Source organism: Aulonocara stuartgranti (assembly GCF_965226115.1).
Source record: "Aulonocara stuartgranti genome assembly, chromosome: 22".
Classification (NCBI taxonomy): Eukaryota; Metazoa; Chordata; class Actinopteri; order Cichliformes; family Cichlidae; genus Aulonocara; species Aulonocara stuartgranti.
Genome location: NC_138957.1, coordinates 31,670,078 through 31,682,746, shown reverse-complemented (window position 1 = coordinate 31,682,746; position 12,669 = coordinate 31,670,078). Strand labels below are relative to the sequence as shown.

General features: G+C 35.9%; 1 protein-coding gene across 2 annotated transcripts in view; it reads right to left on the bottom strand.

Moving 5' to 3' along the window:
• Positions 1–10,851, bottom strand: part of LOC309699207 (class I histocompatibility antigen, F10 alpha chain-like) — a 63,423-nt gene extending 52,572 nt beyond the window's left edge. For both annotated transcript variants that reach the window (XM_082522130.1, XM_082522131.1), the window contains exons 1-2: positions 10,668–10,851; positions 648–908 (exon numbers count right to left, since the gene is read on the bottom strand). In XM_082522130.1, coding sequence (XP_082378256.1) covers positions 648–908; positions 10,668–10,836 — 430 coding nt within the window. In that variant the 5' untranslated portion in view covers positions 10,837–10,851. The remainder of the gene's footprint in view (positions 1–647; positions 909–10,667) is intronic.
• Positions 10,852–12,669: the final 1,818 nt, after the last annotated feature.

Below are 12,669 nucleotides of genomic sequence, written 5' to 3'. Positions count from 1 at the left end.
CAAACACACTAAGATGGATCCTGAGCAGCAGACACAGATCCTGATCCTGGGTTTAAGTTTCCATCCTCTGAAACTCTGCAGCCTCCTATTGTTCTAAAAAAAATCGTATAACTGCGGGAAAACTACACACCGGACTATGTTGAGGTTTTTCTAGAAGCTTCCACTGAAGGAGAGTTTCAGTCCAGGATTGTTTTTATTAAAAGTCAAATATTGGTTCACAATAATTGTAAAACAAACACACGTCAGACTGATTATTTAGATCCTGCTGATTTTCTGGAGATTATTTTCTGAATAATCGATTATTAAGAAATTGCAGCAAAAACAACCATCAAGGTTTCAGAGGCAAAAAATCCTAAATATAAACCGAAAACTGCAAATATCATGAATTTATCTTTATTATTTGATTATTTTGATCAACTAAACAGTTAAATTATGGCAGTTCATACAAACATGATCATTAAAGCTGTTTGGATTAAATGAAAGTTTCCCAGACTGTAGTTCTACATTTATTACGTATTATTATGTTAATAATTTTAATCTGTAATCTGAATGAAACATTTAATGTGTGCAAACCTGTTTACTACTGTAAACAAAACACACTGAAAACATTAACAGCAAATATCAGTAAAAATGAAACATGAACAAACCTCCAGTTTGGTTGAAGCGCTGCTTTGCAATCTCAATGTTGGCTTTGAACCACTGCTGGTCAGCCCTCCTTTTTGCAGTCTGACTCTCCCAGTACTGCTGATCTATGTTGCTGGCAAACCAGTCCTGTTTGGGCACAGCTTTCTCCGTGTTGCTGTCATAATAATCAACCTGAACATCATCAACCATCCCAACAACCACAAACTCTGGGAAGTTTGGGACTTGAGAGGACGCAGTGTAGAAATACTTCAGCGAGTGGGTCACTGTAAGAAACAGTTAATGTTGTGAGATCTCAGGAACACAGACTTATAAATCTGGTTATTTTTTAAATAACACAATAAGAAAAACTACAGCACATTAAGGACACCCTGTCATAATCCTGCTGTCCCTTCAAAAAACACAAAATAGATTTATGAATAGATATTCAGTCTTTAATGTCATTTTTCTGATCCTCTTTTCTTCAAAACTTCAAATTCTAGTTTGAACCTGATTATTCACAGAAAGTTTTAAAACTGTTGTTTATCCTTCATCCATCCATCCATCCATCCATCCATCCATCCATCCATCCATCTTCATCCGCTTTATCCAAGGCCAGGTCGCGGGGGCAGCAGCCTAAGCAAAGAGGCCCAGACCTCCCTCTCCCCAGCCACCTCCTCCAGCTTATCCGGGGGAACACCAAGGCCTTCCCAGGCCAGCCGAGAGATATAATCTCTCCAGCGTGTCCTGGGTCTGCCCCGGGGCCTCCTCCCGGTGGGACATGCCTGGAACACCTCACCCAGGAGCCGCCCAGGGGGCATTCTTGTCAGATGCCCGAACCACCTCAGCTGGCTCCTTTCGATGTGGAGCAGCAGCTGCTCTACTCTGAGCCCCTCCCGGATGGCCGAACTTCTCACCCTATCTCTAAGGGAGAGGCCAGCCACCCTTCGGAGGAAGCTCATTTCTGCCGCTTGTATCCGCGATCTCGTTCTTTCGGTCACTACCCACAGCTCGTGGCCATAGGTGAGGGTAGGGACGTAGATCGACCGGTAAATTGAGAGCTTCGCTTTTACACTCAGCTCCCTCTTTGTCTGTTTATCCTTCAGTTTAGTTTAATTCAGTTTTCATGATTGATGGTTTGAACGCATTATAGGTTTTAATTTAACTATATTTTTATTTTGTTTTCATTGTTAAACAAAATACATATTCTTTTTAATCTGTTTTGCTTTTGTTACGCAGCATGACCTCTGAAGTGAGTTGTTCTCTTTTGCATTTCAATTTCTGATTACAAATGATATGAATTGATTGAAGCATATCGATGCTTCTTCTTTGTTTATATTATTTTTATAGATTTTTTAAAGCTTAAAATTGTTACAGAAAGTTTTACTTCCAATATCTTTGCAGCTTCTTATTGATCATTCAGCAGTGATACCAAAATTAGTTCATGATGGTATGTGTAGTGTACTCACACTTTACATACATAAACTATCTGATATTATGAAGTAATAATGATTTAATTTGCATCTCAATTCAGTTCAATTGAATTCTATTTTATTTTATTTATCCACGTCACAACAAAAGTCACCTCATTGCGCTGTTAATTAAGCAATAACACCAGAAAAACAGTGAACTTCATATCCGGGTGTAACTACTCGTTAGTTACGACATGTGGCTCTTCATATATTGAACAAGTAATTTTTAAATAATAATAAAATAAAAATAATATTTATAAAGATACTTAAATGAACTTTAGTTAACTTTAATGAGCAGCTGTTGTGTGAAAATGTTTTAAACCTTCATGAAAATTAAAATAGTACTTAGTTTTTAAAATAAACGTTTTAATTCCTGTCACCAGATTATCATCAGACCTCCTCACTGATGTTTTATTTGATGGACTGTTTGGAGAGACAGCAGAGTCACAACGCTTAAAAATGCGTCACGAACGGTTTAAACCCGGAAATCATCAAATAGTTTGGGACATAAGATGGGCAGAAATCTGTGCCATCAGAAACTGAATTTGAATAAGTTAAATTTGAATTTGAATTGCTCAGATTGAATCTGAATTGTAACTTGAATAAATGCTTTTGAAAACTGAATTTGAATTAGTCTAATTTGAAATTGAATTTATGGTTTGAAAATGATCATCACTAAATTGAAATTTAATTTTATATTTTGAAAATGAATTGATTTGCTTTGAAACTGCATTTTATCCTTTAAAAATTCAGCTCTTGAATAATTTCAGTTTCACTTCTCACCATTCAGTTTCAGTTCTACAATTCAGTTTTTGGAACTTACATCCGGTTCCGGTTCAAGCGCAGATTAATAGAACTACGTTTTACTAGCGGACCGAAAGTGCTACTGACGGGAATGTTCAGCATCTTGAGCTGAATTAAGAATTCAGAAGCCATTCGTCATGTCGAATGACCAGCGGATAAACTCTCAGGTTGGTAATAAATGTATTACATGTATAAGAACAAGCGTCATGTTAACAGTTCAGTTCAGTTCAGTTCATTTTTATTTCAAACATTTCAAACATGTGCCTTCACAATCATTACAAAATATCATTCCATTATTTGTTTGAAAAGGAGTAGGCTGAAGTATTTACTTATTTGTCCCTACCCCCTCAAGTTTTACCTCTCATTCATTTAATTTTTTTTGTCTTAAATTAAGCAAACAACATATGAAACATATAAACATATGAAGTAAAACAAAACATAACATACATAAATCAAAAACAAGAAATTAGCAAGCCCCACCACAGTATAGTTTCTTTCATATGAAAAATACAGAATGTGTATATTTGCAGATACACAAGTTATGGAAAAACAACAAACCAAAACAAAACAAAAAAACAACCAAAAAAGAACCGCAACACCATTACCAGCAACATTACCATCCTGGGTTAACCCCGTTTTCTTCATTCTTATACTTATTTAAAATTAGGTTTTTATATTTTACTTTAAACTGTTTTATGTTTTGACTGTCTTTTATTTCTTCTGTTAGACTGTTCCATAATTTAACTCCTGCAATTGAGATTGACATAGTTCTTAAAGTTGTTTTAGCACTTTGTATTTTTAAATTCCATTTCCCTCTTAAGTTATACCCACCTTCTCTTTCTATGAACAATTTACAGATTTCTTTGGGAAGCAATTTATTTCTGACTTTATACATTATTTGCGCTGTTTTAAGCTTCACCAAGTCTTGGAATTTAATAGCTTGCATTTTGACAAAGAGTGCATTTGTATGGTCCCTGTACCCTACATTATTTATTAATCTAATGGCCCTTTTCTGTATTATAGTTATTGTTTGTGTGTTACTTTTGTATGTGTTTCCCCAGACCTCTACACAGTAGCTCATATATGGCAGTAGTAAAGCACAGTATAAAATGTGCAGTGCTTTCTGATCCAACATATGCTTTGCTTTTCCCAGGACGGCAATGCCCCGTGCCAATTTCCCCCGAACATAAGTAATGTGTGGCTTCCAACAGAGCTTGTGGTCAATGATCACCCCAAGAAATTTTATTTCATTTACTCTTTCTAAATATACATTGTCAACACATATTTCTACTTCGATGTTTTTCTTTTGGTTTCCAAACAACATAAATTTGGTTTTATCTAGATTCAATGATAATTTATTTATATCAAACCACTTCTTTAATATCGTTAATTCCTGTGTGATCATTTCCAAAACCTGTGGCAATTCCCCACCTGCACACAGTATATTTGTGTCATCTGCAAATATTACAAACTTTAAAATCTCCGATACTCTGCAGATATCATTTAAGTACATAATAAACATTTTTGGACCCAGTACTGAACCTTGAGGTACTCCACAAGCTATATCCATCAAATTAGATTTATATTCATTTATTTGTACATATTGTTGCCTATTCCCTACATAGCTTTTTAACCATTCCAAAACCACTCCCCTAAACCCGTACTTTTCCAGTTTTTTTAATAGAATTTCATGATTAACAGTATCAAACGCCTTCTTTAGATCTAAGAAAACTCCGAGCGCATACCTCTTATTATCCATACATTCCGTTATCTTTTCCATTAAATCTATCAGTGCCAAAGCTGTTGATCTGTTGTTTCTGAACCCATACTGACTATCTGTCATTAATTCATATTTTTCCACAAAACTGTCAAATCTTTTTATGAAGAGTTTTTCCAGTATCTTAGAGAACTGGGAGAGTATTGACACTGGTCTATAGTTTGTAAAATGATGTCTTTCACCGGTTTTGTAAATGGGAATAACTTTAGCAACTTTCATTTTTTGTGGAAAAACTCCTTTTTGAAACGACAAGTTGAATATATATTTTAATGGTTTTACGATACCATCAATAACTGTCTTTACCGTTACCATATCAATATCATTCCAGTCTGTACTGGTTTTGTTCTTAAGTCCTCTAACCATGTCATAAATCTCTTTCTCTTCCACTGCTCTTAAAAACATTGAGCTACTATTCCTTTCAATATTTTCACCAGTGTCCCTTTCTATTCCATCAACCTTTATTTCTTCTGCCAGTTTTGGCCCTATGTTTACGAAGAATTCATTAAAGCCATTTACTATCTCCTCCATGTTATTAATACTTCTTGTCCCTTCTATAAAGTATCCAGGGTAATCATTATTCCTTGATTCATTTTTGATTATTCTGTTTAATACATTCCATATATCTCTTGTGTTATCTTTATTGTGTTCTAACCTTTTAATGTAATACTCTCTTTTACAGGATCTCATTATATTAGTTAATTTATTTTTGTAAGTTTTATACTTCATTTCAGTTTCTATTGTTCTCTTTTTTATGAATTCTCGATATAAGGTATTCTTTTTTTTGCTGGCATTTTGTAGTCCTTTTGTCATCCATGGTCTTCCTGCATAGTTGTGTTTCCTATTGATTTCAATTACTGGGCAGTTTTTATCAAGTAATGTGTTAAATGTTCTTAAAAATCCTTCGTAAGCTTTATTAACTTCTGTTTGTTCATATACAATATTCCAATCTTGCTTTAAAAGTTCATTTCTAAGACAATTTAAGGTCTTCTCTGTTCTTATTCTTTTGTAAATAATCTTATGTCCATTGTTGTTCACTTTATAATGGCAATTATACGATGCAAAGACTGGTAAATGGTCACTTATATCATTGATTAACAGCCCACTTTTTATCTTTCCTTCTATTATATTTGTAAATATATTATCTAATAGAGTTGCACAATGAGATGTTATTCTGGTCGGTCTTGTTATCAGTGGAAATAAACCTATGCTGTACATGGAATCAATAAATTCTTCTGTACTCTTATTATGATTTGGATTCAATAAGTCAATATTAAAGTCCCCACAAATAAACATTCTTTTCTGATTTATATTTGTAAATAAGTCCTCCATATTATCCTTAAATATCTCAATCTTAGATCCTGGTGTTCTATATATACAACTGACAATTAGGTTTTTCCTTTTTTCTATAATTATTTCCACTGATAAACATTCCATCACTCCATCAATAACAGTTGTCATTCTTCCCATTCTTTTGTACTTTAGGTTTTTATCAATGTAAAGTGCCACCCCACCTCCTTTCTTGTTGATCCTGTCTACATGAAGGAATTCATATCCATTTATTTTAAAGTCTTCTTCTTTTCCAGGAGTTATCCAGGTCTCCGATATGGCTATCACATTGAATGGCTGTTCAAACTGTGTTATGTAGTCTTTGATGGATTGAAAGTTTGCATATAAGCTTCGACTATTAAAGTGAACCATTGTTATACCCTGTTCTACCTTGAATTCCTTTTTAAGTTGCTCATTTGTATAATAATTGCATTCATTTGTCTTATTGTTAAAGAAATTACAATCAGGATCTATGTTGCTGTCATACATCAATGTCTTATTTTCAATATCTATATGAGTTGTTAGTTGAAAATTGTCAGACATCTGCGTTGGTTGTGCACTTGGACGGTCACATCATATTTAGCACTGCTTTGCATTTATCGGTTATATTTTTCTAGTTCCGTCATCTCTTTGATGACTAGAACCTTAGCCTGCTCTGGTGTTCCATTTAACTTAATGAATATTTTACAGTCTGACGTCCAAGTTGACTGTATTTTCTTCTGTTTTCTTAATATTCTTGCTTGTCTTGCAATGTCTGCATTTTTCTTGATTAGGTGTTCATTTAAATAAACATTTGTACCTTTTAGCTTTCTTCCTTGCTTGAGCAGTTCTTTTTTCTGTTTTCTATTAACAAAACGAATGATAATGGCAGGTATTTGCAAATGATAGCCGTGCAGTAACTTTTATGCTTATTGTAGCTGTTAGCTAAAAACGCTAATTTAGCGTTGTTTGCCCTGGATTCAGCTTTGACAAACAAATATGATCGACTGTTCCTAGTAGAATTCCAAAGTTGTCATCTTGGACCCTCTCAGAGTACCCCCTCTGTATGCTTGTATGCTACAGTAGGGAAACATGCAAAACAGTGTCCAAACCTTTGTATTTTAGCTTTATTTATGTCTTACACAGCATCACAACTCTTTGGCTAACTTAATAACTTTAGCTAAAGTGAATAGTTAGTCTAATTCATTAGTGTAACATTACTGGATCACCTCTGTTTGAAGTGATATAATATGATATACAACTATCACTGTGTTTAACTACCATAATAATTCTTAGGGTACTGAGTGCATGCTTAATTAGATTTTGTTTTTTAAAGCATACTGCTCCATTACTATATTTCACAGGCTGAAGTTGTCGGGTCACCTCCTAAATCGACCATCTTTTACAGGTGTTTTGTGCCAGAAATGGAGTGTCCACTGAAGACTGAAGATACTGAATGTCTACGCCTTGCTATTGATCCCTTTTGTGCCTTCATCTAGACAAGAGACATTAACTTAACCACTCTCATATGCTCTGTACCTACATCACCTTCCCTGACAGTTGTAGCTTGGCTCATCTGAGGGTGAAATTATAAGAATGTGTTATTTTGCAAAGTGCTCTCTAGGGTTCCTAAATAAAATATGGCATTGAGGTCATTTCTTTTGAATTAATCCCTCCTTCTGAAATATAAGAACCTCTCCTGGTTTTAATGGCACTTTGGATTTCCTTACTTTCTGTTCCACTTCCAAACCCAAATAGATGCTGACAAGCTGACACAGTAACATGGAAGAGGGGAAAGAAGTTGGAAAGGACTACTAAAAATAAACCCAATGCCTAACAATGAAAAATGTAAAATAAGAACAATAATAATAATAAAGATAAAAGATGAAGTAACAAGTTTTTAGTTTATTCCAAATGATCATCCAGATGTCTGTGACATGTGATGACAAACACCATAATGGAAGGCCTTAGTCATCACATGCTTAAACTCATATATTTTTGCATATGCTGAACAGGCAGTCAGACATGCTGTAACTGTGGGGTAGAAAACTGCATGAACACTATACAGCAGGGGTCTCAAACTCCAGTCCTCGAGGGCATGGAAAAGTTGCATGACACTGGCCCTTGAAGACTGGAGTTTGAGGCCCCTGTCATATGGAATATGACAGGTGTGGTTGAACTGCATGAAGACTCTGAAGTTTCTCTTCTCTTCTGGCAGGACAGGAATGTGGCCTTGTCCTGTGAGCCACTGTAAGGGTGTACTTGGAGTAGAACTGGACTGTCACCGGCCTCAGGCTCTTCACCCTTTTCAAAGACAAAGCACTCATTTAGATAAAATATTAGATATTGTTTACCTGTAAATGCACAAAGTAAATTTTGAAATGTAATGAGTGTCAAGAGTGAACAAGCACTGATAGTGTAATCTACAGCTGTGGCCAAACGTTTAGAGAATGAGAAGTGTTGTTTGCTTATTTACAAAGTTTGCTGTTTCAGTGATAGTTGTATATCATATTATATCACTTCAAACAGAGGTGATCCAGTAATGCTGCACTAATGAATTAGACTAACTATTCACTTTAGCTAAAGTTATTAAGTTAGCCAAAGAGTTGTGATGCTGTGTAAGACATAAATAAAGCTAAAATACAAACGTTTGGACACTGTTTTGCATGTTTCCCTACTGTAGGGGTCTCTGCAAGCATACAGAGGGGCACTCTGAGAGGGTCCAAGATGACAACTTTGGAATTCTACTAGGAACAGTCGATCATATTTGTTGTCAAAGCTGAATCCAGGGCAAACTACGCTAAATTAGCGTTTTTAGCTAACAGCTACAATAAGCATAAAAGTTACCTTACGGCTATCATTTGTTAACATGATGCTTGTTCTTATACATGTAATACATTTATTACCAACCTGAGAGTTTATCCGCTGGTCATTCGACATGACGAATGACTTCTAAAGTCTTAATTCAGCTCAAGATGCTGTACATTCCCGTCAGTAGCACTTTCGGTCCGCTAGTAAAACGTAGTTCTATTAATCTGCGCTTGAACCGGAACCGGATGTAAGTTCCAAATGTAATGGAGAAGGCTTTAGGACCCAGGGGATTCAATGGAGGGCATAAAAGAGGGAGTAGTAACAGGTGCTGATGATTCCCACTGACAAGCGGCTGTGAGTAATGGATGCGTGAGTAGGTGAAGAGCCGAGAAGTTTAATTGCCTACGACGCAAACTGTGGTTTTAAACCTCTAGATGAGGTTCAAGGTACAGGCTGTTTGTCTTTTAGTGTCCTTTCTTAAATTTTGTTGAAATGTATTTGATGTTTATTATAATTTATGTTTTAGTAGTGATTTCTGTTGAAGAAAAGGCCAAGACAAATCAGGTGTGCAGCAAATACAGTTGCCTACTCGAGGTATGTTAATTTAATATATTTGACATTAAAAAAAAGGGGGGAAAAGTCTATTATGCATTATAATTTAACTTATATTGTATTCCCTCCTGTAGGGCAGGTTGCACATGCCCTCCTTCTCTGTGTGGTTGTGTTTTTGTTTGATTTTAGCAGGGTCACCGTTTTTAATTATTTTCGTTGTTTTATCCCGGGTTTTATTTATTTTTATTGGGTTGGTGCAATACTAAGCGGGCAACGTGCAATCCCTGAGTGGGGCTCATACCTTGGGGGAATGAGGATTTTTAGAGGTGCTCTGTGTGTGGGTTTGCCGTGATTAAGGTTTATTAAGAGTGCTTTTGTATTACCACCGTTATTGCCTGAGCTAACACTTAGTGCATGCTATAAGTGTTCGGTTGGGCCTGTATATGTTTGAGGTGGAATTGTCTCTTTTAGAGTGATGAGCACCTGGGACCGCCAAGGAGGAACAAACCCTCAGGTGATAGTCGCGTTGCTGTCTGGTTGCACCAATACTACCTCTTTTTGTTGTAGTGATGTTTTAGGTTTTTTTTCTTTTTCTTAAAACTTTGGTGTCTTGTTATATGAATAAAATTTTGAACATCTTTTACTGATATTGACCCTCTGGTCCCGTTTATTCTGGACTCGGTCCTGTGAGAGTTTTGGGCCTGGAAGTTCGTACCAGTCATAGTAGAGGCCCACAGCGGTTACTTGGTGGCTTACGCCACGCTACACAAAAAACTGAATTGTAGAACTGAAACTGAATGGTGAGAAGTGAAACTGAAATTATTCAAGAGCTGAATTTTTAAAGGATAAAATGCAGTTTCAAAGCAAATCAATTCATTTTCAAAATATAAAATTCAATTTTAATTTAGTGATGATCATTTTCAAACCATAAATTCAATTTCAAATTAGACTAATTCAAATTCAGTTTTCAAAAGCATTTAGTCAAGTTACAATTCAGATTCAATCTGAGCAATTCAAATTTAACTTATTCAAATTCAGTTTCTGATGGCACAGATTTCTGCCCATAATATGTCGCCTTGTTTTAATCTTTGCCTTCATCTAAACTTTAATGTTTATTATTAGGTATTGAAGAGATAAACAGACGATTTAATTATCTGTATAATATAATCGATTGTTTCTAAACATTGACATTTTCTACTAGGATCCATTACAACTAAATGTTTAGCGTACAGGAACTTTCTGGGGAGCAAACAGTCCGTCCATTTGTCTTTCAAATTCCATAAATCTGACATAGAAAAAGACAAAAATATAACAGTCAAACTGACCTGCCGCTGCCCCCTGTATTCCCAGGAGAAGAAAGAAGATGAAGGCTTTCATCTTTCTTCTTTCATCTTCTTCTTCATTGTGACCATAAACATCCAAACCTTTAACAGACTTTATGCGTTTGCTTGTCCAGAAAAAGCTAAAATGGAGAACCAGGAGAAACGTCACCATTAGCCTCGATCAGAGCCAAAAGGGATTTACTGAGAGTAAACGTCACTGAAATCAACGAAACTGAAAGTAAAATATCTCATATGAACCAGTTTATCACGAAAGGAAGGTTAGTTTCATCTGGTCTTTATAAATTTTTATGTTATGACAGGTTTAGTTCATGTTATGCTGGGTATACACTGTATTTATTTAATTTATTTTCTATTCAGTGGATAAAATCTTATTAAGTTTCTCAGTGGAGTGATTTGTATTAATTTTAAACGCATACACTGATACACACTCATCCCCCCTCCCTTTCCAAACGCATTCGATGCTTGTCCCCTCCCGGTGTTGTGCCAAAAAGTGATTGCCGGTGTTCTGAGAAACCATCCTACTTTGACGTCCTACCCGTATTATGATTTGACGGTGACTTGTGACTAAACCTAACCCTACCCTTAACCATAACCCTAACTGAAGGAAACTGTTTCCAGGGCCTACTCCGTGGATCGGCTTCCTCCGAGGCGTGGACGTCTATCAGCAGAGAATGTACCTTCACCTATCAGCAGAGAATGTCCCTTAGTCTGTAACACAGTCAAATATATTCTCAAGTAATATTCAAGCATGCCATTCAGCGTGTTAGTACGAGCAGCTCGGGAGCAGCTTGGGAGAACAAGAAAACAGAGACTGCTTTAGATTGTCTTCCCAAAGTGACTCAACTTTATTCACAAGTACAACAGTTTATATAGAGGGTAAAATTCATGAGACAGCAGATTATCAGTTTAAACCAGTACAGACCAAGATAAGGCAGCGTCTTCCTGCCCTTGGGTGAAGAAGCATCCTTTGTGTAGTTTATTAGCTCAGCTACAATTGTGATTATCTCAGCGACATATTTTCAAGGCACAAAACGAAGAGTTCTTACATTAGTGAAATCTGAAACAAACCATTTGGCCTTCAACAGGCGTCTAAAAGATTAAGAAACTAATGTAGCTGAGGGAGTGATCTCTGTGGTATTTCAACCTTGTACCAGCCTGTGATTCTCACACATCAATTCTTGGGTCAAAGAGAAAAATAACTAAAACAAAGGGGCCTTATTGAATGACAGAGTTTTCCTGTATAATGTCACTATAAAACAATATCCAGTAAATGCTACCATGGTACTAAAATACCTAACAGTTCCCCTCTTTTATTATTTTTTAAAATAATAACTCAAATAGAAAGGAAAAATCACAAATGTAATAACATAATATAAAAAGCAAATCATAAAATGTAATAGTTCACAACCTAATGTTCAATATACACATCAGGAACATCATTGGTAACATCTGGCACATCCTCAGGATCAATTTGTGCTAATTGCAAATACATTGAAGTAGCTGTACTAGTAGCTATATGGGTTATCATTGAGCGTACACAGGGTATCATGGTTTATTGGTGGTGTCTGTGTTGCTTTCTACTGATTTTAGAGAACGTGATGAGTGTACTAGGTGGGTGTCTTGCCAAGTGGAGCATGAGGTATTGTCAGCAAAATGTGGCTTGCAGAAATGTGAACAGGGTTGCAGTTTACAATACGAAATAGTAAATAAAAATCCTAAGGTTAATGCAGTAGATATGATTAATAACCTAAATATATAAAAAAGACAGTTCTTTAGTCGTCTCCTGGCCTGGTCCCAGGTTCGAGAGACACCGTATAAGCGTCGTGTGATGACAATGGGCATTTCATTTTCTCCATTATCAGGATGAAACGAGTCTATCTTTATCAGGTTAGACATTGTGTGGTACTCTAGGCTTTCTGTTCCTGCTGGATGTTCGAGTACCTTGTTGTTGTTCAGGTGGGGGATCAAAGGGCTTTCTGAGTCT